This window comes from Marmota flaviventris, chromosome 7 (assembly GCF_047511675.1).
Source record: "Marmota flaviventris isolate mMarFla1 chromosome 7, mMarFla1.hap1, whole genome shotgun sequence".
In the NCBI taxonomy this organism is placed as follows: Eukaryota; Metazoa; Chordata; class Mammalia; order Rodentia; family Sciuridae; genus Marmota; species Marmota flaviventris.
The window spans coordinates 56,767,901-56,795,857 of NC_092504.1; the positions used below are offsets into that span (position 1 = coordinate 56,767,901).

Genomic DNA, 27,957 nt, shown 5'->3' on the forward strand with positions numbered 1-27,957 from the left:
ACTGCTTAGAATTATTCTATAATTGTTTGCTGTGAATTGATTATGTCTATTGTAGTGCCTAGCATTAAGAATTGTCATTTTCTTGATTAAGAACCTATAGAGTGAAATTGTATTGAGTGATTTGAGTGAATAAAGCATTAACAAAGGCAGAAGCGCATGGACATTCTTTATTTCTCCCCATCAACTGCATAAGTCAAGTCGCACCTTTTTGCCATTGTGACATCCACTGATAGGGATTAAGTGGATGGTAATTGTAGAATGGCTGGACCATGTGGGTTCCTGGGGGTGTGCCCTTGGGGTTTATATTTTGTCTGTGGTGAGGGAAGCAGCCTCTGTCTGCTTCCTGGTGGCCTCATCCTGAGCTGCTTTCCTTCTCCATACTCTTCTACCATGATGTTCTGCCTCACCTGCCTAGAGAAATGTAGCCCAAGATAAGGACCAAATAAAACTTTCCTCCTCTAAAATTGTCCTTGTCAGGTCTTTTGGTCACAGTAGGGAGTGGGGTGGGGGAGGAAGCTAAGCAACAAAGAGATCATTAAATACCTAAAAGTTACACAAATTAGAGTCTGATTAGCCACCAGTAGCAGATCCATTTGAATTTGTCTCTACCAACTCAAATTGCAGAAAATTACTCCAAAAAAGTGAATATGGTAGCTCAGTTGTTAAGTCCACTGTCAAATTCATCTTCATTTATGGATACATATTCTGTTCTGTCTAGTCAATGAACAAGCTGTGCAAGAATGCCTGAGCCTAGTAACTTTAGAAAGATCTTCTTACAAGGTAGACCTTTGGTTGGAGTCTAGGAACTTAAGTAGTAAATAGTTGTCTATACTGATATAAAAGTTTTGTTAAGTCATCAAAGCATTTCATTTCTCCACTCCTAGATTGTACAAATTGGTTCATGAGCCCAACACCTACTCTCCATCTGGGAGTATAGAATTTTGATACATTCTTGGAAGAAGTTACCCACAGGTCCATTTTTTTTTTAAAATGAAAATTGGGATACTGAGTCTCTAATGAACTTCCTGTTAACAACATTTCACACACATTGTTACAACTGGTTGCTGGAGGAATTAAGTCCTGTGTGATTCTATTGAGAGAGGACTCTTGGGAGCTTGTGCCTGATTTCCTACAAACTTCTTCCCATGTGCCTTTTTCCCTTGCTGATTTTGCTTTGCATCCTTCACTATCATAAATACTAGCTCTGAAAGTACTAAATACTGAGGCTGGTGAGTCCTCTAAATTATTCCTAAATGATTTGGTCCATCTCTAAATCAGTCCTTCCCTGAATCACTGAATGTAGGAATGGTTTTGGATACCTCTGATACACAAAGTTTGATTGAAAGGTTCACATTAAGATATATAGATTCTAAATAAGTTATTAATGCATTATTTGTAAATAGAATTATCCTAAGGGAAACTAAGTAAATAGCCTGCCATGATTTTAAGAGAGTCACAACATGGTGGCTATATCTGCATACAGAAGTATGCAATTTTTTTTTTCAATTAACTGAGTCAAACTAAAATAAGGCAAATACAAAAAGCTTATTTATATGGAAGTAGAATCTTATCAGATTATCATAAAAGCTAGAGGCATATAAGTTAGCCTAATGGGAACAAGTGGGTTTTGAAAGGTTATGATAACTAGAAGTAGGGAAAAAGAGAATTTTGAAAAGGGGAAAGTTGAAAATGGATAGAGGTTATGACCAAAGATGTAAAATATAGAGCATATCAGGAAATAAAATATAATAATAACTGCTGCATATTTCCCAACACTCTTAGAATCCCAATAAATTAAATGCTTTATTTATAACTCAGTCTTTTCTATAAATAATGGATTATCTCAGGAGGCCCATCAAAATTCAGTGATGTCTTAAATGTGTTCCTGTTATCAAGCTGAAGCACAGAACCTTTATTCTGCTGGTTTCTAATCATACTTTTCTTTTCTGCCTCTCTTTTGTAAGGTCCATCATGAGTGAGAAATGGGACTCAAACTCTTCAGAAAACTGGTATCACATCTGGAGTGTCAATGACACACAGCATCACCTGTATTCAAACAATAGTATTACCTATGTGAACTACTATCTTCACCATCCTCAAGTGGCAGCAATCTTCATTATTTCCTACTTTCTGATCTTCTTCCTGTGCATGGTGGGAAACACGGTGGTTTGCTTTATTGTTATGCGGAATAAACACATGCATACTGTCACTAATCTATTCATCTTAAACCTGGCAATAAGCGATTTACTGGTTGGCATATTCTGTATGCCTATAACACTGCTGGATAATATTATAGCAGGTATGTTGACTGCATAGTGCATGGTTGATGTAAGAAAGGTTTGCAACATATCCCTATAGCCAGGGCAGCGTCATTCCCTTGCAAATATTTATGCAGTTCCAGGAACTACTCCAGGTACCTGTTCCCATGGGGTATACATTCTAAAGGAGGAGACAACACTAAACAGAGAATTTGAGAATAAGAATTATGGGGAAAATTAACTCAAGTGACAGAGATGGAGAATGTAGGCTATTCTTTTTATAAAGCGCTCACTAAACATCCTAAGAGTATGATATCTCACATTTCTTACCAAAACATTTGAATTTGTTAAATATAGACAAAAGAACATAGAGTACAGCATGAATGTTATTAAGAATAATATTAGGACTGTACGTTTCAGAGAACTGGTGCATCTGATTGCAGTTGATGTACTTGAACATAACATCATAGAAATTTCAATCTAATAATATACAGACATTTAGGCCCTGTTGTGGTTAGCCAGATAGATTTCTATCAGTTTTTGAGGGAAGATGAAGCAGTCATGATGATTTCTCAAAACATGGCAGTTTACACGTACAACGTAAGTTGTATCACACTGTAAAGGTTAGGTATCTCCTTTCTAGGACTTCTGTGTCCACATTATTGCTTCTCAAGCACCACCTTAATGTGTTCTAGAAGTATAGAAGCAATGTATTTCCAGATAACCACAGCATTTTGATACTTAGAACAAAATTAATATTCATTGTGTTAATGGAGAGCACTCAAGATATTCACATTCAAATCTTCATAAGAACAGTGAAATAATCACAGCCTATTTAATAGCCCTACCATATCCTTTCATAGCACTCAACATCAATTCACTGAAGAATAGGAAAAGAGCTTTCTTTCTTTTCATCCATTTTCTCCTTCCTTTCTCTGGAGTAGTTGTCTGCCAAGGATAATTCGGGGTGCTTATTCTATCAGTTCTGTCCTGAATTGATCAGGAGAATTTCTGATGCTTATCATTAAACAAATACTTACTAAGGATGTAACATGTTCAAGATACTATACTAGACAAAGAGAGTGAAGGAATTGATAAAAATTGTTGTTCTCAGGTAAGTCACATTGTCAAAAAGTAGTCTTACTATTTTCCCCAGAAATATTTTTTAAATTATTATTTAACAATTTTTTAATGTAAATTACTCTACTTTACCTCTTGATTTTTATTCTAAGTAGTCAGCACTTTTTATCTTTATTTTTGGTAATTAATAACATTTTCAGCACTTTTTATCTTTATTTTTGGTAATTAATAACATTTTTTAAAAAATATGTTTTCAATATGATATTTTTCTTCAATCTGTACAAGACACAAATTTTGTTCTCATAATCCACTTCCACTCATAAAGAAAAAAATAAATTCACAAACTTCATCTTCTTTCATTCTCCCAATATAACAATGAACAGTTCTATTTAAATCAATATCCAGATATTTAAATCAATATCCAGAGTATACGTTTCTATTTTATGTGTATCTTACCCTTGCTGAACCGTGGAAAGTGCTCTGATAGCAATTTCTCTTCTATAAAATGTTGTTTTGTTTTTCTTGATTTATGGAGATCATCACACTTTGATTAGTGTATTCAATCTAATAATATACAGACATTTAGGCCCTTTTGTGGTTAGCCAGAGAGATTTCTATCAGTTTTTGAGAGAAAAACTTTTTTCTGCTGTGTACCTGTCAGTAATGTATCCTCAAATTCTCTTCCAGGACTCTCATGTTAATAACTTCGTATATCTATGGTAACCCATGAACTGCATCTTTTTCCTACAGTACCTCTCCAGGTATTCTCTGACCTTTGTACTGTCTGGATTTTTTGCTCTCCGAGCACAGAAATTTGTCTGGAATACTCTTCGCTGGTATTCTGATAATTATCTTCACCTTTCTTTGCATTTTTGTGGATGCCATGTCTTCTTCTTTCTTGGCTTATTCTTTCCTGAGAAATAGCACATTGAGATAAAACATATTTGAGATCTTGCATATCTGAAAGTGTCTTTGTTTTGTCTCACACATGATTTTAGTTAGCAATGTGAAAAATCATGGTTCATAAATTTCTTCCCTCAGAATTGTAGAGGTATTGCTCCTTTATTACTGTTGGGAAATGTGGAGTCACTGATGAAAAAATCTAGTGCCTTTTGAGTCCTGCTTCTTTTGTTCGTGACTAACACTTTTCCTTCCCGAAAGCCTTTTGAACTTGTCTATATGCCTAGTATTCTGAGTTTCATGATATTAAACTTTGTATTACATCTTTTTGGTTTTTATTTATTGTATTAGATGCAAACTAGATATTTCAATCAGAAAATGAATTTTTTCAATTTTTTCTTCCAGCCTTTAGATTAATACCTTATCTCTGTTATCACATCTTAAAATTTTTTTGAGTAGTTTTTTTATCTCTTGCATCTTCCTCATACTATCATACTGTACTTGTTTCATGGATGAAATTGGTTCCTGCAAGTTCCCTGTGCTGGAGGTTGAGGTAGACCACTCCCAGCTTCAGTAGTTAGGGACTTTCATGGCCATTAAATCTGCATGTCAGTGTTCTTGGAGTCATTGTCCCCTGAAGTTTGTTCTCTGGTTTGTTGCTATAGGGACATAAGACTGGTTGCTGCATTTCAGAGCTGAATGGGTCTCTGGGTCTGCAGTGGCCTGCTGTCACTTAATCCTTGGTCATCACTATGGCATCTACTAACCCTGCACTTGGTGAATGAGCTTTAAGCCTCCACTCTTTTGCCAACAGAGGAGAAAAGCCAATGACATGTGATTGGATTTATTTATAATTTCCACTGTCATCTTGTTTTCCCAACTTTGCACGCAATAGTATCTGGCACCTTGGTTTCAATGGATTTCTGCTTTTATGCTTTGGCGCTGTCATTTCAATGGCGTTTGATGAGGTATATAAAGTAAAATTTAGGCTTATTCTTTCATGTTCACCCCGGGGTTACATACTGCCTTTCACCTTTTTTTAAATAATATTATTCACAACCTAACAAATTTTAGGACTGGGGAGACATTTAGTTTCCATTCAGTAGTCACTCAAGTACTTATTTTAAGATGTTCTAGACAGATGGTGGTGTTTTCTTGTTTTGTTTTTTTTCCAATATAGCTAAATTATTAAGAATGAAATATTTCATACTAGATAAGAATATTTTGCTTTGGAAAAGTAAGTTGCAGAATATTTTTAAAAGATAAATTTTAGAAATATGAAGCACGTGTACAGAATATTTTCAAGTGGAAGAATATTGTTATTTCTCTTTCATAGCAGAAGAGCATTTTGAACATCAAACTGCTATAAATTTTTTTACCAATTTCTTTTATAAATTTTCTAGTACCTGAGGTTTGGTTAGGAGGTAATGAAAATAGACTACTTTTGTCTGTGCAAGGGGCTCTTCATTCTGGAAGTAGCTCTGATATAAATTATTTTGTTAGGTTATATATAAATAAATATAGCTTATTTATTCTATATGTAACTCCTGGTTTCGTATAATTTCTGGAGTATATTTCCAAATCATCAAAACAACATTCTGACTCTTTTCTTTATTTAAGGGGTATTATCACATAAGGGTTAATGGTTTGAATTTTGGAAACCTATTACCTGGGTTAGGATCCTTATTAAGCTGATAACTAGCAATGGCAAGGTATGTGATATTTGTTTGATGCCTTGCCTACACATATCTTGAAGATAATAAAGCTTTCACAAGCTTGTCATGGAAAAAAAATGACTTGTCATGGGAATCAGCTGTGTTAACAAATGTAAAGCACTTATCATAGTGGCTAGAATATGGGAATTACTGTCTAAGTTTTGACATTGTCATTAGTGTGCTAAAAAATGGAGGGTCTGGAAAAATTGGTGAAAATACTGAGAAGCATTGTTCTGTGGCTATCATTAAGAAAACAGTTACCTTACTCTTGATGTCACACCATTCTCTTCATAATTTCAGTGATGATAAATGATCTTTTAAAAAACTGTTCCATCTTCCTTTCAGGATGGCCATTTGGAAATACAATGTGCAAGATCAGTGGATTGGTCCAGGGAATATCAGTTGCAGCTTCAGTCTTTACTTTAGTAGCTATAGCAGTGGATAGGTAAGTCAGAACCAAGTTCTGAATCCAGGGAAACAGGCATGTCTACATTGAACCCACCAAAAAATATATAATCTACTACATGTGCACAAATCTTCCCCAAATAGTATTCATAAATTACCTTTTTAAGAACAAGGCATGTACCTACTAAAGGTTGGGTAATAAGAAAATAATCTATTAAATTGTATATATTTCAAAGTAACATAATTAGGAATAGTACTGTTTTACATTATTTCACACTGGAATCTAGAATTTTCTAATGGTAGAAAAACAAAACATGCTGAAATAAATCTGAAATATTATTCAGATTTTAATGTTAAAACTCATTTATTTATCCCTTCATTTACACACTTTTTTGAAAGTTTATGATGTACTGGGTACTGGTTGCATAACATCTAAAATCAAGAAGATCAAGTGTTGCCTTAGGAAGTCTATAAACTGATGGAGTAGAGAGACCTATTTAAAAATACTTACTGCTCTTTAATAGGGGTGCAGTACATAACAACCATTGAAAGGAGAGCATGATTAGTTGTACCTGTTAAAACAGGGAGCACTAGGCAAAGAAGAGGTGATGGGTCAGGAATTGACCTTAGGAAGAAACTGGGGAAAGCACATCTTTTAAGATAAGCATGTACATGGGATGCTTAAAATGGGGTGGGGGTGGAAGGGCTTATCTACAGAAGGGCAGAGGCAGTTCTGCTAGATCAAGGAGAGCCGAGTGGCACATTAGGCTACAAAAGGAGGCAAAGGTGGATTTTCAACAGGCTCATCTCTCGTTTTAAGCAGTGTAAATTTTGTCTAGAAAACAACAGAGAGCTATTGAAGTTTTTGAATCAAGAGAATAAAGTCTAGATTTTCATTTTAGATACATTAGTAGCAAAGGAAATGGACTGGAATCATACCAGATAAGAGAAAGTCGAGCTGTTAAGACACTTTGTAGCATCATAGATGGGAGAGGGGGTACATGTGTAATAGGACGGTGGCTACTGGATGAACAGATACTTGAGGGATAACTGAAAAATGAACTGAAAAGTAGGCTATCTACCTGAAACTAGCCCAATAAAGGAAAAGGAAACAACCAGACAATAGCATCAGGTGTGTGCAGAGAGAGAGAGTGGGAGAGCCAGGTTAAAAAGATGAAGTCAAATGGAATTATTGACATCAGAAGAACACAATTGTAGATTGCATTTTTAATATTAGTTTACTATTTATACCATCATTTACACATTGATGTAACTTTTTTCCAAGAAGTTATCATGTAGATCTTTGTTTATTTGATTTATAAGTAAGACAGTATAATTGGAACATTTGCTAATCACCATATGCCAAAGATATAAGGTTTACATTTAAATTGGGGGCTTACTGCATCCTATACTACTACTATAATTACACTGTGTTATTATTTCTATACTTACTTATACTATTATTAATAATACAAATGCTACTATTAAATTGTTTTATTATTATAGAATATTTTAAATTCTATACTTTAGTTATATAAATATAATGTGTATATATAGAGTAAATAAAAACTACAATATTTGGATTTTCTACTTGAATTTTGAGCATATCCTGTATACTTCCACATTACATTTAGTACTTAAATATTCTTAAATTCTTTTTCATTGTTTTTATATGCCCCTGGATTAGGTGTAGAAATAAACATTGATCTTAATTTAAAAAATAAGATTAGAATCCATAAACAAATTGTGCTATATATATTCAATGGATAATTTCACAGTGATTAAAATGAAGTAGTTATTACATGATTAAAATGAATGAGTCAACACAAATCAGCATGATTATATTTTAAAAGCATAAACTCTCAAACAAGAGATTTCAAAATAAAATATGCATTATCATCCATTGTAAAACGTTATAGGTGTAAATTAATACTGAAAAAGTATAAAAAACATATGATGGATAGGTAGCCACTTCAGAATGTCTAAGAAAAGAGAAAGAATAGGAATGAGTAGATTGGCCATAAGGATTTTGACTGCATCTGTAATGTTTATTTTACAAATGTGATGTAAATATGACAAACATTTAACATTTGTTAAATTTGGATAGCAAGAGCACATTCTTGTACACATTATATTTTTTTCCAGTTTTTATGTTTGATATATATAAAACAACAAATGAATTGCTAAATAAATATAAGAATATTTTTATTTGTATGCTATAATGCTTTGATTTTTCAGAGATATTAAATTATAATTGTGTTTTATATATGTTTAATATTTTTACAGAGGTAATTTTAGTTTTACTCATTTCATTTTTAAATGTTTGGAAGGGGCACCAGTAAAACCAAAATAATAGGAATTGTCATTTTTTAATAAATATTTATTTTAAAAAATTGGTAATGACAAAAAGCCAAATGACTATAATTTAAAAACTGGTCCTGCCCTTGTAAAATAAAATCCTTCAATGAATCCCCACTATTCTCTGGATAAAATGTAAACTCTTTAGTACAGTTATATATAAAATTATTTGTATGTGCCTGGGTATGCATATATAAAGATAGATGTAGAATGAAAAAAATACTATTTGAAACACCATGAGTTCATCTTTTTTGAAAAAGAGAAGCAAATACCTAGAAATTAACTCTTGGTAATGCCTATGAAATTAACCCTAATTTAAAAGTGTATAAATGGGCAAATTCATTGCTGAGAAGTCTAGAGGGACACTTAGAGGTCAAGGGAGAAGAACTTACTGAAGAAGGAGTAGGGTGGATGCAGAGCAGTCAAGCCCAAGCTGATTAGTTATTCTCTGAAGACATGTCCCCTAAGTTAATCTGGAGTTGTTGTTCAACCACTTGAAGCTCTAAATTTCCTTATCTGCAGATATGACCAGTAATCAGTTTCATAAAATTTCATTTTTAAGAAGTCATTATGAAAATCTGAAAAGATTAAATAGGGACTAGTACTTTGAAAAATGGCAAACTTGCATAATAATAGTATGAGTGTATTATAATAATACAATAAACTTCAATAATAACAAGTTCTACAATAACAAAATAGTACTAAAATGAATCAGGCATACTCTAATACTGATGTTGAATTTTCATGCTCAGCAGAGGATGGCAGAATGTCAGAAAGGCTCCAAATCAGGACTCATAATGGAAAATCTCAGACTCCTACAGCGTGGAACAAATTGCTGAAACATTTAGTAACTTGACACAATTAATGCTTTATTACTTCTTATGATTCTGTGAGTTGACAGGGCACCTCTCTGTGGTTCTCCTGCTCTCTGTGTGGTAGCTGGAATCACTAACACTGCAGTGTTACCCTGGGAATTCAGCTGAGGCTGGAACATCCAAAATGACCAACCTGTCATCCCCCAGGGCCTTTTCCCACATGCCTCTCATCTAATTCAAGCTTTTAGAACCTGGAAGCTGAATTTTAAGAGGAAGCATTCCAAAAGGACACGACCCAATGTGCACGAAAAGCTTCTGTTTGCATCATGCTTGCTAATTAATGTCTTATTGGCCAAAGCAGGTTTCATGGCCAAGTGCACAAATGATGTGTTGGGGAGCAGAAAAGAACAGGAGGAGAAAAAGTCATTGATGGCTACTGATTAACAGGCTACCACAGCCTAAGAGCTGGCACACTGTGGAGGTTAAGAGCCTGAGCTCTGGAGCTGAACTCTCTGTATTAAAATCCAGACAAGATTTTTGCCTTTTCTAAATTGATTTCCTCAAATTATTTCACCAAGAGAGGCTTAAAGTGACCACCCATACAAATCAATGAAACATTGCCTGGAGCACAGTCTTATGTGGTCATATTAAAAAATATATCACTTACTATTATTACTTTTTTATTAATAGTGTCTATTATGCTCCATTTTTTTCAAATTTTGGATTAAAATATATCTCATATATAAATTACAGAAAATAACAACACATGGCTTTCTACCACAAATGGTAACTTTCCATATTTTTTGAGGGAAATGAGGGTGGGAGGTCCTTAATTACTTAAATAAAGTAGATTCACGACTTGGTTGGAAGTTATGAGGCAATGCCTCATTCATATTTGCCTTTAATTGCAGATTCCGGTGTGTTGTCCACCCTTTTAAACCAAAACTCACTATCAAGACAGCATTTGTCATTATTGTGATCATCTGGGTCCTGGCCATCACCATTATGTCTCCATCTGCAGTAATGTTACACGTACAAGAAGAGAAATATTACCAAGTAAGAATCAACTCTCAGAATAAAACCAGTCCAGTCTACTGGTGCCGGGAGGACTGGCCACATCAGGAAATGAGGAAGATCTACACCACTGTGCTCTTCACCACCATCTACCTGGCTCCCCTATCCCTCATTGTCATCATGTACGGAAGGATTGGGATTTCGCTCTTTAAGTCTGCAGTGCCCCACACAGGCAAGCAGAGCCAGGAGCAGTGGCATGTGGTGTCCAAAAAGAAGCAGAAGGTCATCAAGATGCTCCTGACCGTGGCTCTGCTTTTCATTCTCTCCTGGCTACCCCTATGGACTCTGATGATGCTCTCAGACTATGTTGACCTTTCTCCAAATGTACTGCGGATCATCAACATCTACATCTACCCTTTTGCACACTGGCTGGCCTTCTGCAACAGCAGTGTCAACCCCATCATATATGGTTTCTTCAATGAGAATTTCCGCCGTGGTTTCCAAGATGCTTTCCAGCTCCAGGTCTGCTGGAAAAGAGGAAAGCCCCAGGAAGCCTATATCCTAGGAGCTAGAAACAATGTGCTCATAAACACAACTGCTCAGCTCGCCCGGGAACCTGAGTTTCAAAACCCACCTGGGGGAAATTTGCTTTATGGAAAAAGTGCTGAAAACCTCCAAAAGGAATTAGCGATGGAAGAATTGGGAAAAGCTCTCAAGAGTAATGAGATGTAAGACCTGGTGTGATAATACTAACTTTAATGTGTGTTATATATGTAAACACTGTTGCTTTTTGTGACTTTGTACTGTAATTCTTTCTAAGGCACTAAAGATAATATTTACTGAAAGCCCTCTCTGGCAAAAAATAAAAAATGTAAACAAAATAATCAAGTGGTATATAAAATATGTACAGTGACTCACAGATTTGCCTGAATAAATCTGATTCTAAGAAACAGTTTGCAAAACCTAACCTTTCCAAATTAACTGTTTGTGTGTGAGTCAAATGAATCTAGCATGTGGGCATGTTTTGTAAATGTACATATCCACAAATACCAATTTTCCATAAATAGTGGTAAGTAGGCAGTGTTTTGCATGAAAGTACATTATGTCAATTTTCCCTCTGGTTTTGAATTTGAAAAATTTAGACTACATATTTATTGATTTGCTTGTGTTTTTAGAACTTAATTTTCTCTGCAATGTGTTGGATCCCATGTAGTTCCTTACTGAGGCTTTTCTCATTGCCTTCAGTTTACATGGGTTGACCTAGAAGCAAGAATTGTAGGTCCATGGGTAATTATGACATGGGTGACTTCATTTTCTACGTTGGAACTGACTGCAGGGCCAAATAAAGAGAGCCAGTATTTCTTTGTATTTTTTTTCTTCTAAAGAGTATTAAGCTGGGAAAATCATAATATCAATTCATGGAAGTTACTATTGGATTTTTTTTAATATATTCACAAATTTTATGCCCCAGCTGAGTCCACATTTCTTATGGAACTGATTCAGGCCCAAATTAACCCCCTTCTAACAGAATCTCCAACCTAAAGAAGCAGATCCTTTAATAAGGCACCAGGTGGCATGGGAGTCTCCTCTCTTCTAAAGTGCTTCATCAGAGATGTTCAGCAATCATCCTAAGACTCCTATAAAGTATAGAAAGAGCAAGAACAATTATTTCAAATCTCCTACTTAGTATTACACTTAAATCCAGCACCCTGGGGTTAATAAATCAGTACTATGGTTAAAAAGAAAATTGGCAACCCCTGGATTCTACTGTGTCACAATTATGTAGTAATAATGGTTGTAAATGCTAGCTTTTATCTAGGGTGAGATAGGTCCCTGGAAAATTGTGAATTATAACAAAATAATTTGTTTGGCAAATAAGAATAAATCTCTGGATGTGAAACTGTCATACTTTTTTTTTTTTCAGTCATTGCTATGGTTTAAGCTGAAAGATTTTAAAATAGGCCTTTGAGATAAAACTGTTGAGGGGTTTGTAAACCATTTTTAATTATAATTAATAGCCCATACTAACTGTACAAAATAATGAGTTTCTTTGTGCCATTTTCATACATGCATATAACATACTTTTAATTTGAAATGAACTGTGTGATATTGTAATTTGCATGTATTATTTCCTGCAATCAGGAGAGGACAACTTTTTGAAATTTTATGTATAAAACTTGATTTTGTGTTCCTTTACCCTAACTTATTGAAATACCACTTACAGTTGATATGCTTGTATTATTTGATGGAGACTGTCACCTGCTCATGTGAACATCCTCTCATATTTGACAAGTACTTAAACCTCATCCCAAGCCCTCATCTCTCACCTGCTTTATCCCCATCTCAGCCACATTACCTCTTCTTGAATGGTTAGAAAATCCTCACTAATCATACCCAGTGCTTAGTCTTGCATCTTTCAGTTTTTTTTCTACAGTTGGCTCAGTCACCTTTTGGATACATAGATAGCTAATTTGCTGTCCTTTGTAAAATGCTTTTCTTCACTCTCAGTAAAGCATGTGCAGGTACTCAAAGCCCCCGAGGCCTGGCCCTCATCTATTGATTGCATCTTCCTCACAAATCACTTCCTAAACTTCTGTCAAACTGAGATGATCAGCCTAGAATGATGAGGTTTTTTAAAAAATTTTTTTCTTTGATTACATTTATCTGCTTCTTTACCACTCATTCTTCACTATTTGCCTTACAATCCTTGATCCAAGGTCCATTCAAAAGTCGCCTCTCTCAAAAGTCTGTCTGCATTCTTTCAGCAGAAGTGGTTGGTTACTCCTGAGCCCTTTCTGACTCTTGTATAAAACAGACAGACTGACTTGTACTGTAATTGTTCTGAATTGTGTTTTCATACAGTAAATTTCTGAAGGGCATGACAAGTAAGACCTTATTCATCTTTCGATCCTCTTCAATGTGAATCAATAAGCAGGCTGTACCTACATAGTAAATAATTGCCACAGGCAGAAGCTGTTTGTTGGTTTGCTTAAGGGGAAGGTAAAAGCTGAAAACAAGTAGATTTCTGCGTACAGATTCTAGAACAACAGAGGTAGAAGATGAAGAAAACTAAAATGTCTTGAATGTGCATAATCACTAAGTATTTGGATTCTGGAACCATACAAGATTTGCCGCTGGCTACCTTAAGCTTTGAAAAATACATTTTCTATGCTTGAATTTTCTCATCTATAAGATGGAAATAGCATAGGCCTTTCCACTTGGTATGCTGTCTTAAATGAGGTAGGTGGAGGGGGAAGCTTGAAAAATAAAAAGCAGAGAGTAGCTGCCATTTAGTAAATACTAAACTATTGTTACTGTTTTGATTATTCAAGTTATAATAGTATTAATGACATACTAAGTGATTTTAAACCCTTACAGAAGTATTCTGAGGCATGTATTATTATTCCAATTTTATGCATGATAGCACTGAGCCTAAAAGTAGAAGTTTTCCCAAAGTCTTGAAATTTAAAAGTAGTAAAACAAGTTTGGAACTCAGATATATGCATATATATATATATATATATATATATATGCATGTATATGTGTATATATATAATTTTATACATATTGAATTATATATATACACACATATATTGGATTTTATATATAACATTTTTAGTTAACTTTATTTGTTCTCCTACATGATATCATCTATTCATTATGAGCTTGTTTTGGACATCTTAACTACTTTTCAATAAATTTTTCTGATTGTAAAAATAATGCCTACCACTTGTAAAATTTTTGAGAAACACAGAATGATACAAAGAACAAAATTATATAGAATCCCTCTACCAAAAAAAAGAAACTTTAAACACTTGTTCTAACATTAAGATTGGCCACTATCCATACATTTCTGCCAACAGTGATTATCTCCTTAAGGAAATTTTTGATAGAGGAATAAATGAAATATGTATTTTTGATACTGTTAATATGTACCATTAAGTTGATTTTCAAAAATATATTAACATGCTATCCAAATTTTAGAGTTGCCTACCCCTTACCATATAGGAAATTTCTTTATTCAACTTTGCTACTGTATGATGTGAAAAAATCAGTATAGCTGAACATTTTACTATTTCTTAAAAATTTATATTTATTCCTCCTCTTCCAATTCTTTGACCATTTTCCATATCTATATCTATATAGTGTTTATTACTTTTTATTTATTTCTATGAACTTTTTTGGACTTTAGACATGTCAGTCCTCAATAGAAGCAACATGATCTTTTTTTTTTTTTTTACCAAATTTGGTATCACTTCCCTGTCTCAAAACCATCAATAGTTTATTTTTTATTTTTAATTAGAGAAAAAACAAAATCTTTACTGAGATTTCATATCTTTATTTTTTTTCAACTTCGCCTGCTTCTGAACCGCATCATGAACTTGCCACTCACCACTCATACTGACCACCTATCTATCCCTCTGTCATCTGCCCAACTCTTTGCTGCTCTGAGTTTTGTGCATGTGTTCTTGCTCCCAGATATGCTTTCCTGATTTCCTTTCATGTACTGATTCTTTCTCAACCTGTAGGGCTCTCAATTCATATCTCTGGGGTATGCGCTTTATAACCTATTTATTCATTTACTATATCAAGAACATGTTTCCAGTTTTTCATCTTCAAAATATTTTATTCATTTCAAATAAGCATTGCTCATTTTCTCAACAGAAATTCTCATTATTTTTAATTATCTTGAAAATTCACTTATTTGCTCATTTAATGCCTATATCTCCTACCAAAAAATAAACTCTGGGGCAAGGATTTTATTTTATTTTCCGTTTTAGCTCTGGTGCCTAAGAGAGTGCTTGGCACATAGTAGATACATGATAAATATTTGTTAAACATTTTAATTAAATTTTTGCAAATATTTTCCTGTTTTTAATTTGTTTATAACTTATGAGTATGAGTCATATTTTATTTTTGGAAATTGAAGGCAACTCAGAATTTAATAGAAATATTAGATAAAATTAAAAAGCAGATGAAGTTAAATGAAAATAATTCCTTATCATGCTATCACCTACTAATAGCCATTTCTGCTTTCATTTGGGGATATGTGTGCATGCTTTCTTTAATAAGATTATGATTCTGGGATATGAACTTTATAACCTATTTATTCATTTACTATATCAAGAACATGTTTCCTTGTTTTTTGTCTTCAAAATATTTTATTCATTTCAATGCTATTATTACACCATTACACTTCTCTGTGGCTAGAAATGTAAGTTACAATACATATTATAAAAGAATGTAATTATTATACCTTGCATAATCAGAGGCCTATTTACAGTTACCTTGGAATAGACTTCCAAGAAATGTACATTTCATAATGTTTTAACGTATGTTGTCTTAAATATCTCTTAAATTTTTTGAATCATTTTATACTTCTGTTAGTGGTACAAGAGGGTTTGTTCACATACACTCAAATACTGCACATTCTATAAAGCAAGATTTTCTTGCCAGTTGTATAAGTGAAAACTTATAATCCCATCCTTGTTGTACAGCTGAACATTAAAAATAATCTTTATTGAATGTGATCCATTTGCATTGTGTCTTTACTTAATTCCCTGTTAATGTCCTCTGCCTGCATTCCCTCTAGATCATTTATTTTTCCCTCAGTGATTGGCAAAAACACTTCCTTATTCAGAATACTAATTTGTGAGTGTCAGATAGATTTCAATACCTTCAATGTGTAACTCTGTGTGCATGCACATATATAAATATAGAGTAGAAGGATGAGCTACTGTGACAGTTCAAAATGTGTGGTTTGAAGAAAATAGATATTTGTGTCTTTCTCATAAAATTATTCCTGATGTCAGTTGTTCAGATGAGTGGCGACTTTATGTAAGTGCTCAGGTTCCTTCTTTCTGATGACTCCTCTGTCCCCTAGATCAGTGATCAGCAAACCACCATCTACTTCAGCCTGCCACCTGTCTTGGTAAATAATATTACACTGGAACACAGCTCTGCCCCCACCCCACCCCCTCTTTATTTTACATATTAAGTGGTTGAGATGGGGACCATAGAGTTCACAAAACCTAAAATTACTATCTGAACAATTCTGGGAACATTTGCTAACCCTTGCCAAAGAGCACTGTCCTTGTCTCTGTGGTCAACTGACCAATGAGCACATCCCTGTATAATAACATGAGAAGGGGAAATGAAAAACTTCAGGAAAGGCAGCTTGTCATCAAATTAGGGATAACCTCAATGTGCACACATAGCCACAACAAGTTTCATTGGGAACTGGGAAAAATAGTCTTTATTAGAGTGCACAGGTTTCCAAACTAAATTCTACAGAGAAAGACCAGACTTGAGAGTACTTTCAAGTCTTTACACAAGATATTTGCCTCAGTATTAATTAGAAAAATAGGCTTCTTCCCCAGTGATATCTGTGTCTCAGTCCCTGCAAAACATGTGAATTTCACTGTACTTGCCAAAAGGAGCTTTGAAGCTATTATTAAGCTAAGGATATAGACATGAGGGATCACCCTGAGTCATCTAGGACCAAGCATAATCCCAAGGGTACTTACAGCAGAAGAGATGGAGAAGGGAGAGGCAGAGGCAGAACTGACACATCACCTTAGAGCACATGTGCATGTCATAAAAAGACTGTGGGTGGGCATAGGATTGTAAGAGGTACTGTTTGTAAAGACTCAGACGGACATGAGGAACACATTATGGTAAATTGGCAAGAAAGAGATCCTTGTTATATAGTGAAAACACTTTAGCAGGACTGAATCCCACAATTGTGTGGAAAGTAGAACTTACAAACAATGAACGTGGATATTTGGCCAAGGATTTCTTTTTTCCTTTTTGCAATGTGGGAAATCAAAGTAAGTTCCTCACAAATGCTAGTCAAGCTGCCGACCATTCTTGAGCAAAGTGATGTACACATGACCTATTGGCTTCTTTTTGTTTATTGTAACATTCAAGAGGAAAGGTCAATTAAAACAACTGTTAAGAAAAAAAAAAAAAGCAAAAAGACTGGGAGGGGGAACTGTGTCTTGATGCTGTGTGATATTCTAAATATATCAAAATTGCAAAAGATGATGAAATTAAGATTCATTGCCAGGAACTCATGCTTTACAAAAAGAGGCCAGGGTATGGCTAAATAATATTTTGCTAAACAAACCAAAATATCAGTGTATTCAGAGAGTAAGCATGTGACTCAGATGCTTCCACTATCTTAGCAGAAGCCAAAATGGGGATGGGCTTATCTTTGAAGGAGCTGATGAGGCTCTTCTTACCTGATAAAGTATATCCCATGGCATAGATGGGAGACCTTTAAAGTTGTTGAGAATGTTATGCAACAGGAAAATAGACAAAACAAAACTGTGAGATTAGACTAAAGAGGACTAGAGGGAATTAAAAAGTCTGCCAGACCCTAAAACTCCACAAGCAAGAAACTGGCTGACAGGTGATATCTTTAGTAAACAAGGAAGGATGACAGAGAACCCATAGGGCAGAGCCACAGGTCATGAAGAATTGTTCCCAGGCTTTGTTTACCTGATCTTATTTGCCTGACCTGATTCTAAAACTGCTTGAGATTTGGTGACTGATCCTTTTCCCTTCATTTTCTCCATTTGGGGCAGGAGTGTCTATAACATTACCCTATGCCTGTCCTATCACTGTATTTGGGAATTAGCTAACCTGCTTTTTCAGTTTCATGGTGCACATAGGCAGAAGAATTGTGTCACACAGTGCCACTGTTTGTGATAATTTTTTATTGGCAACAACATATAGCCACAACAAGTTTCATTGGGAATATTTCATTTTCTTTTCTATAATTAATCCATCTGTTTGAAGTGCATATAAGAGAGGCATTTTGCTGAGGCATCCAGCGACACATGCCTCAAGTGTTGGTTTTTTGTACCGCCACCCCATTAAGGGATTGTGTTGGGCTGTGTTTCTTTCCCCTGAATAGTGAGAGTCAGTGGTAGTGGCTTGTGTGGATTAAACTAGGCAAAGACTACACATATTCAGTTCTGCAAGACAGACATCAAATAAATACATACATAAATAAGAAGTCAGCTCCAATGAACCCATGCAGAAAGTTGCAATAGAAAGAGTATGAGGCTATGTGACTTTCAGAATAGATATAAGTTTTGTGTTGTACACTTTTTAATTACAGTGTGGAAAGAGGGTCACTGTGGTCTTTTTCAGTGGCCAATGCCTGGCAAGGCATAGAGGCAGGGTAGTGTGGTAGTTTGGACCACAGACACTAGAACAGGACATGCAGGTTCAAATTAAGGATTCACTGCTTGTTATCAGCTGCATGATTGTGTAAAAGCTACTGCATCAGTCCTCATCTGTTAAAAAAATAATAATAATACACATTCCCAAATAAGCTGCATTGCATAAAGCATTTGGAACAATGCTTAGTCTTCATATAGTCATGTGTGTAGTCTGTCATACATACCACATATTCAGCTGGGACCAGTCAAATTTTAAAATATGAGATAAGAGAATAAAAGTAAAGTGAGTTTCTCTATCTGATGTATTAGCCCTGAATGGTGACTTTCTACAAGCTTTCACATATGTAATCATGATGAGTCACAGATGGCAACATATAGGTGGCATAAAAATACTAATTAAAAACAGATGAAACAAATAAATAAAGTGAAAGTCAAAACTTCAATCTCGAGGGAATGACATTGGGCTAAAAATGGATAAGAACTTTACCACTGTTTTATATGTGTGTGTGTGTGTGTGTGTGTGTGTTTCATTTATTGTTTTCCTTTTTATACCATGGGCTTTTGAAAGCAAAGAATCTGTTTATTTTAATCTTTGTATCTTCAGTGTTTAGTATGTTACCCTGAACATGTAGGTGAAATTATAAGTAAATTGAATGTCAGAACAAGTGTTTTTACTAATGAATTTGTTACTCTAATATCTTCATTGCTTCTCTGATGAAGCAATATGATTTGTGTTTGTGAATTAGAATGAAACAAATAAAATATTTTTCCAATAAAAATTATTGGTTTTCTATTAAATATCTCTTATATACAGATATATTTGTATTACTGAAGAACTCAAAATGGTGGTTCTGTTTTTACTATAAAATCCAAAGTATAACGATAATGAATAAAATTTTAGATAAAGAACTTTACCAAGAATTATATTACTACCATTTTTGATTAATTAGTTGACATAAATTTGCATTTACTGCAAATATATTTCTAAAAATTTAGAATTCCCATTTGGAAAACTATTTTTTGAGTACCACAACAGAGTAGTTGCTTATTTTAAAATCACAGTCATCTGATACTATCTATTCCATAGAGCGTAGAGAAATAATTAGAATCATTTTTTTTTGTGTGTTTTTTGCATCTTGGCCCTGTAATATAGGTATCAGTTGCTAAAACTCAATGTCATGCAGTTTTCTCATATAAAAATGAATATAATAATAGGATCACTTAAAAAGTTAATGTAATGCCATATATAATACCTTAGAACTATACTGAGTACTCTCATTCAACAAGGAAACACATTTCATCCCTGTCTAGTGTCTATTATCTATCATGAAGAGGTTCAATACAATTTGGATGAAACTCAGAGGTTAAATATAATTGCTCTAACTTGGCCTTTTGGACAATAATCATAACAAATAGATAACAGAAAAAAACTAAGAAAGAAAAGAAAACCTCAATGTATTATTAAGACTTATATGCTCAAAGCTTATATAATATTGCCTGTCCCATTTTATAGGTGCTAAATTATAATTCGGAGACATCAGATAACTTACATAAAATTGTAAAACTCTGAGGAAGTTTTGAGTTGTACACAGATCCATGCAGTTAGTTCTAAAGCCCAAGATCTCTCATCGGATCCTATTTCTAAGTGGAGTTTCCTTCAATGTTCCCAACTTCAAACATATTTCAAAACTCTCAATTTCCCTTACAAACACCAACTATCAGAATAGTTATCAGGAAATCAGGTTAAATGTTTTCTCATCAAAATTACAGAGGAGAGAATACAAAGAACAATGCAAAAATCATCTCAGACTATTTTGACATTTCATTTTAAAGCCCATTCTTTAGAAAATAATTTACATCTTTTCCTTCTGACAAAGACCACCAAGAGAGTGAAGAAATAAAAGAAAATAAAAAAGAAAAGTTGTTAACTGGCCACAAGATGCTTCCAGGCAGGTGGTGATCCTTTTATTCTTGTCTTCCCCAAAGAAATATTTCAGTGGAAAGACTCAGACTGAACATGAGAAGTTTAAGCAGCACTGGTTTGTGATTTATCAGCAAAGCAAGAGCACACAGTACACCTCACAAAAAGCAGAGCAGGCTGTACCAAAAGATGGAGAACACCACTACTTAGGTTTATGACTGTTTTTATGTCAGTGAGGAGTAAATATTTTTTACATTTATGTAAATTAAAGATGTAAATTTTTCTTCTAGTGCATTTGATTGACATCTACAAGTTGATATAATTTTATACTCAGGCACTTTTTTATGTACAGGCACTTAACCCATAACTATCTAAGTGGCGCTCAAAAGGGGGTTTCAAAACTGCAATGCAAAAGATATTATAAAGAACTCCACATCATTTAGGGACACAATTTTTCAGTTACTGCAGTGTGTCTCACATTTAGTAAGTAAGAGGAAGAAGGGTTGTTCCTATTTTCCTCTTAGTGTGGAAACCAAACCCACCAGTTAAGACCGCAAGGGAATAAGAGACATCTCTAAAACAAGGGATGATTGGGTACCCCCTTGCATCCTCCCACTGATATCTAATTGCCTCTAACAAACTGTAGAGATTTTGATGCATTTGAACTTTAAGTATGGACATTTTCAATTTAATTGATTAGGGATAACTAATCAGTTAATTGATTAAGGATAATGGAGAATTGATATCTGTTTACAAGGAAAATTTGATTCCAATATGATGAGACATGATCTTTAAAGGACTGCACCTGACCCCATAAACCTCGCAGAAAAATTTATTTTATGGTTTTATAATGATATCAGATACTGTTTCTTCTCCACTGGAATAAATACTGAATAATTTGGGCTTCTTTAGCTGAATAATGTTGAATGACAAATAATAAGTTTTTGCTTCTTTATACCTTGAATCCACCAGTGGAATATTCTGGATATCACCTTTGTAAAAGCAAAACCTTTTACATAACCAGGGAAGTTTCTATGTATATGCTTTGCTGGCTTCAATATTACATCCCTCCTCTTTCCCTATACTAAAACACTCCTAAATCACCTGCTTTATTCCAAAAACATCTAAATACTTATTAGAATTCGTTAGTGCAATATTCTTAGGAGATCTTAGTTTTTAAATGTCTTTGTTATACCCTGAGATATATTTTATGTTTATTTATAAAATTGACATAAATACGTAATAGTTTTATCAATTATTATACTCTTCATATTCCCAAATTCTAAGTCCCAATTTTTCTCTCAGCAAATTTCAATGTCATCTACAACATAAATATGTACAATGGCAAGATAATCCACCTTAAGGATAACAAAATAAAAATGTTCTGAGGCAATATTATGTGCGGAAGATATGTTTAATGTCTTCAAACAAAAATATTAGTGTGAAAAGTAGAAAAGATTAGGCTTCCTTCTTACAATGAAAACATTTCCATCATGACATTCCACCAACCCTCCATGCATTAGCTGCACAATCCTGTGCTGTTCTGCCCCTGAGTCTCCTGCATTTCACATAGCTCCCCAGATTATCATTTGCAAACTAAACTGTTCTCTTTGGTCACACTGCATAATCCTTACTACTCTTCTCACCATGAATCAAGTTGTTGAAGCCATCACTGATGTTTTTACCAGAGATAAGGAGCAGAGATTAGTCCATTTATGTTCCTGTCCTTCTTCACGATACAGTAGTTAGAAAGTACCTGCTAAGGGGGGTAGGGTGAAGATTAAACATCAAATATGGTTATTTAAAAGAGGTATTACTTACCTTAATAAACTATTTTCTTATTTGCATTTTTGTTAATTATACTTATTTTAATAGATTTATTGAGGTTTAACTACTAGACAAAGAACTTCACTTAGCTAATGTGTACAATGTGATAAATTTGGACACATGCAAATGCCTGTGATCCTATGCCACAATCAAGATCATGGGCACATCCAAGACCTCCACAAGTTCCCTCATATTCCTTTGTGTTTGTGTTTGTTTACTTGTGATGAGAAAATGTAACATGAAATCTACCCTCTTAACAATTTTTAATGTGTACTATACCATATTGTCAATTCTAAGAACTATATTACACAGAAGATCTCTAGAACTTATTCATCTAGCATATAGTTACTTTGTAGATCCAAGTGATATAGTTAAACATCTGTAGCTGACATATTTAGTGCCTTATGCCAGGTCTCCATAGTAAAGCTTTGAATTCAACTCAGCTGTAGCAGACAGTTCTGAGTGCAGTTCTCAACTAGCTCTGATTTTGTTCAACCTGTAAGAATTTTCAGCTCTCTGTAGGCCAGTGTAATAATCCTGCAATGAAAATGGTGTTATTCAAAACAATACAGCTATGTGGTAGCTCTTAACCATCAGAGGTAAGGTAAATGTAATGGAAATCAATTGCAAAGAGGAAACAAAATTCCATTATCCATAGAAATATGCAGTAATGGCTAATAGAACATGGAGTTGCTAAGCCTCAAAGTTAGATGGACAGACAGCAAAAGTATTGCCTGAACGTTAGAATCAGGAAAAAAATTCAAATTGTGAATTTTGATTTTTTACTTTTGAACAAAAGTATATGGTGACTACTACAAAAGAAACATTTATTTTCCAGATTCTAGTCATAAGCCCATTCTCAGAAGCAACACTCATGAATTTAAGACTGGATCTTCTTGAGGAAGTATGCTTAACACTACTGAAAATATGTAAGGAAAATTTTACCCAACTCCTTTCCAAAACAGACTTGTAGCCATTTACCAAAGTAAAGTTACACTAGGGAAAGAGTTTATCTAGATCTCATGATTGCACAGTGTAGACTTTGAGCTGACATTGCTCCTGAGGGATGAGAATGCCATCATGGCTTCTAGTCAACACTGAAGTAAATAGAGGCCAGGTAATTAATAGAGTCCTGGACCAAGTTCATATTACAGTGATTATAATGTGTCTGAAGAAATACTCTGCAGTCATTTATTTTTAATCCCTCAGTGCATACTTAGGATTGAAATACTTAGCAGCTGTCAGAACCCTCCTATTGGTTTCTAGATTTATGGAGTAAAAGCCATTTTGGTAGGGAAGTCAATTTTTTTTTTAAAAACTTTGAAGCCATTGTCCCTTTGACTTCCACAGTCCGATAGTACTATTAAGTTTAACATTCATCTTTCTTAGAATAAATTTTTCCTCTGGGAAATTTTAGGATATTGTGTTTTATTTTCCTAGATGTGGTCAACACACTTTAAGATGTCTTCCTTACTTCTCACCCACTGGTGTTTATGCTTTTCTATGATTTCATCCTTTTGAGAATGGATGAGAGCCATGACTTATTTCCAACCTAAAGAAACAGCAAAGGCAACTGGAAATCACTCCTGTGTTTTATTACATTTACAGAAGACTCTGACTTCCTGGTAGATTTGCTTTTCCTTTTCTTGCTTGTTTTGAAGCAACAACCAACCTCAAGTCCTACAGTCTGAGAAATTGAGTCTTGTAGAATGAATTTAGTCACATAAGTAAAATATAATGATCAATATAATTTCATGTGTAACAAGGTGCTTGTGCTTAAACTTTGTTAAGGATCTTTCTGTCTTTCATTAGTCTGAATTCTTCAGACTTTGTTTTCTTTTCAGTCAGGCTCTTCATGGCAGTAAGAGGGCTACCAAGAGCCCCAAACTCACCTCTTCACAGTTGAAATTGGTAGAAATCCAACAGAGCTCCAGAACTGAGTCACGTGCCTATTACAGAAGGTAATGCTTAAGGTAATGGTCTATTTACTTCAGTGTTGACTAGGAGCCATGATAGCATTCTCATCCCTCTGAAAAAGAAGAGAAAGTTGTATCCTACAGATACTATGTGAGTCAAATAAGTGATTCTTCAAAAGAAAACTAAGCACCAAAGGATTCTTATCCAAAGGAGAGAAATAGATACTGGGTAGGCAAAATTCAACAAAATTCAGATTATATTATGGCTCTGAAACATTCAGTGTCAACCTCCTTTCCTTTCCAAACACTTGATTATGAACATTCTTCCACCTAGTAAAACACAACCTAACACAGACAACTAAAGACACCCTTAAACCATTTCCAAGTTGAACAACACAGATTTACACTAAGCTGCTCTATCTAGCTCCAGGTCCTTATCTCCTACTGATGTGATTATCTTTTGATCATGGATCTTCATAGCTTGCAAACAATAGCAGGTGATAAGTTGAACCACCCAAACAGAGAGTATATAATGATTAAAGGAAAAGTTTAAAATCATGATAAAATAACTATATGAGTAAGATTTAAAGAAAAAAAAACACATTGATTTCTGGGCAAACCAAGAGAATTCTCATTATTGAGAGGATGTGTGATGAAAACAGCCCAATTCTTGTTGACACGGTTTGGAGAGAATGCTCTGGGCATTATGTCAGTGGGTTAGCAATCTCCGGCCCTTATCTATTTGACACACACTTTTTATCTGCTTACATTCTTGGAACCTCATGGGTTAGTAACCAAAGTGTAGGTCTTCTCAAATTGAGGTTCTTGGCTTTGTTCCTTCGCATCAGGTCTTTTTCCATTCTCCTCACCCTTACCTCAATAAGCCATTTGCAACACCATACTTTCACAAATGTATTTCATATTAGTTGGGTCTCTTTGGGTTACAAATTATACAAACTGAACTTAAACTTACTTTTAAAAGGATGAAAAATTGTTAACTCAAGTAATCTAAATATTCTCTGGTGGGCAGCTCAACTGTGACTTGATCCAGGTACTCAAAGGTAAGATCTGTCTTCCTCTATCTCTTGGCTCTGGTTTTCTCTGTGTTGAATGAATTCCAGGCATGTTCTGTTGCAGTATCTGAGGTAGGCACATATCTTAAAATATCTTGACAAGTTTAATGGAATGAGAGTTTTGCATTTTCCTCTAATCCTTTTGATAAAAATCTAAGGATTGGATCTTATTAGACTGGGTCCACATGAGAACAGGAGCTAGAAATGTGATAGACAGACAGGGTAGGACCTGGAATGCAACAATTCCATGGACAAAGTATCTGGTTGGACAGACAGCAGGTAGGTGATCAAGCAAATGAACAGGCACGTGAACAGCATGATCAACATCCTGATTGGACAAGGAGGAGGTATGATCATGTCTCACTCTGATTGGTTGAAGAAACCCCCCTCCCCGAAAATCATCAGCCAATAGCTTTCAAAGTCACCTTAAGCAACACCACCTAAACACCTAGAAAGTAGCTACTCAGCGGCTACCCATTAGGGACTTCTCCCTTGTGGGAGCTGCACTTCCTCTCTGTTTAAAGAAAGAAAGAAAATCTGTCACTTTACCCTCCACTGTTCATGGATCACATTCTTTGGATCTTTCTCTCCCAGTCACCAAACCAATAAGCATAAACTCAAAAGTTGGATAATTTTTAATGTAAATGAGACAGAAAGATAAACCACCCAAAAACAGCTTGAAAATTTGTCTTGGAGAAGAAAATGAGGAAGAGAGAATTGGGAAGCTTCTGACCCCAGCTAGTCCTAGCCACAAGGACAGTTCCTTAACAGCACTTAAACATGGCCAACCCCCTAAGTTACTTTCTCTTGCACCAACAGACTCTTACCCTTGCCTCTGAGGTTAATTAAGGCTTAGAGATCACTTTACTTCAGATTTGCTGAAGAAGGCAAAATAGAGTTTCCTTTCTAAATCCTATACCCAACAATCACTTGTCAACATAGATGGAACCCATAAAAACCCCTAGACTGCCTGCCAGGTGTGTTGGCTCAGATGTGTAATCCCAGTGGCTCTGGAGATTGAGGCAGGAGGATCACAAATTCAAAGTTTTCAGCAACTTAGTGAGACCTGTCTCAAAATAAAAAACAAAATGGGCTGTGAATGTGGCTCAGTGGTTAAGTGTGCCTGTGTTTAATCCCTATACAAAAAAAACTCAACAACAAAACCCAAAAACTCACAACTGTAGAAAACAGATACCCATGAGCATCCCTCTCTCTTGGCACCCCTCCCTCATTGGGAGCTCTGCCTTCTTTCTTTCTTTAATAGATCCTGTTAACTTTACTCTTTCTCTTGTGTCCTTGGATTTCATTTTTGGAATTCACAAGACAAAGAACTCACCCATTCACTCCATGCTCCAGAAATATGAAATCTGTCTGATTTTTCGCATTTCCAGCAGTAGTGATTTTGATGTATCTAGTGCCTTTCTGTAATACCAGTAGATTAATATAATGGTCTTACCTCACTCTTCCCAAAAGGTACATTTGAGGGGAAGAAATGTGGGAAAATTTTGAATTTTACTGACTATAATGAGAGTAGTAAAATCCAAGATGACAGCCAAGGCCCTGTGCAAAGTTGCTCAGACTGAGTTGCTTTGACTCCCTGGAGAGAAGAATCCTTAAGCAAAACATGCTGGCTCTTATTGTCAGGTTCACGATTCTTGTTCAGTCAATTTAGATGGTCAGAATTTTTCTAGATAGTATATCCTAATTAACTAATAAACTATATTATCTTACCAGAATTTCAGTCTAAGAATGACACTGGAGAACATTCTGTGCTTTGAGGGTTATTAAACCATTTTGAAAGAGTATTTTTTAAGACAATCTGAACGGTCAACCTGAGATAATAATAATTACTTCATGCTAAGATTTTATTATATGTCAAATAACATAAGTAATTTACATTCTCTAGTGCATTTAGTTCTCACTATAGCTTCAACATGTCTACTACTCCCCTTTTTATATGAGAATTATAAAGCCCAGCAAGGCCAAATAATGTTGCCCCCGCCAAATAAATTTGAAAGCAATATATAAGTTCAGGTGTGTCTAATGCCAAAACCTGTAGAAATAACCAATTTATTAAAAAGTCCTTTTAGAATTGTTCCTCACAGGAGAACACATCTTCTGAAGTAAAAACAACATTACAGCTCATTCCAAGCAGTTTGGTATTAATAGTGCAGGCTGGAGTTTGAAGCTTTGAAATTTTAACTGCAGCATGCTAGCTTTAAAACTAGAGGCTATATACTAAGCTAAGCTATGGCTCATTTAGAAATAATGTATTTATCACATTATTTATAGTGACTAACACTGTATCTGATACACACAGAAAATTATGGCTATCATCAGTGTAAGTAGCAAATAATTTCAAGATGTTTGAGTTTATAGCTTCATAAAGCATTAATTACTAATTAATTAAGCCTAAAGATGAGAGACACTGCAAAAGTTGTTCATCAAGTTCAACAGTTAAAAGCCTTAAATAGGTTTACTAG

At 34.7% G+C, this 27,957-nt stretch overlaps 1 protein-coding gene across 1 annotated transcript; it reads left to right on the top strand.

The window, feature by feature from the left end:
• The first annotated feature begins 1,971 nt into the window (after positions 1-1,971).
• Npffr2 (neuropeptide FF receptor 2) lies at positions 1,972-11,431 on the top strand. The gene is made up of 3 exons (XM_027950902.2): positions 1,972-2,299; positions 6,299-6,398; positions 10,443-11,431. The coding sequence occupies exons 1-3, from the start codon at positions 1,972-1,974 to the stop codon at positions 11,275-11,277; spliced, it is 1,263 nt and encodes a 420-aa protein (XP_027806703.2). The 3' UTR covers positions 11,278-11,431.
• Positions 11,432-27,957: the final 16,526 nt, after the last annotated feature.

Excerpts from the sequence above, each read along its gene's own strand:
- Npffr2 (XM_027950902.2), top strand. The coding sequence starts at position 1,972 with ATGAGTGAGAAATGGGACTCAAACTCTTCAGAAAACTGGTATCACATC. Across the intron at positions 2,300-6,298 it reads GCTGGATAATATTATAGCAG|GATGGCCATTTGGAAATACA; the intron begins GTATGTTGACTG and ends TCTTCCTTTCAG. Across the intron at positions 6,399-10,442 it reads GTAGCTATAGCAGTGGATAG|ATTCCGGTGTGTTGTCCACC; the intron begins GTAAGTCAGAAC and ends CTTTAATTGCAG.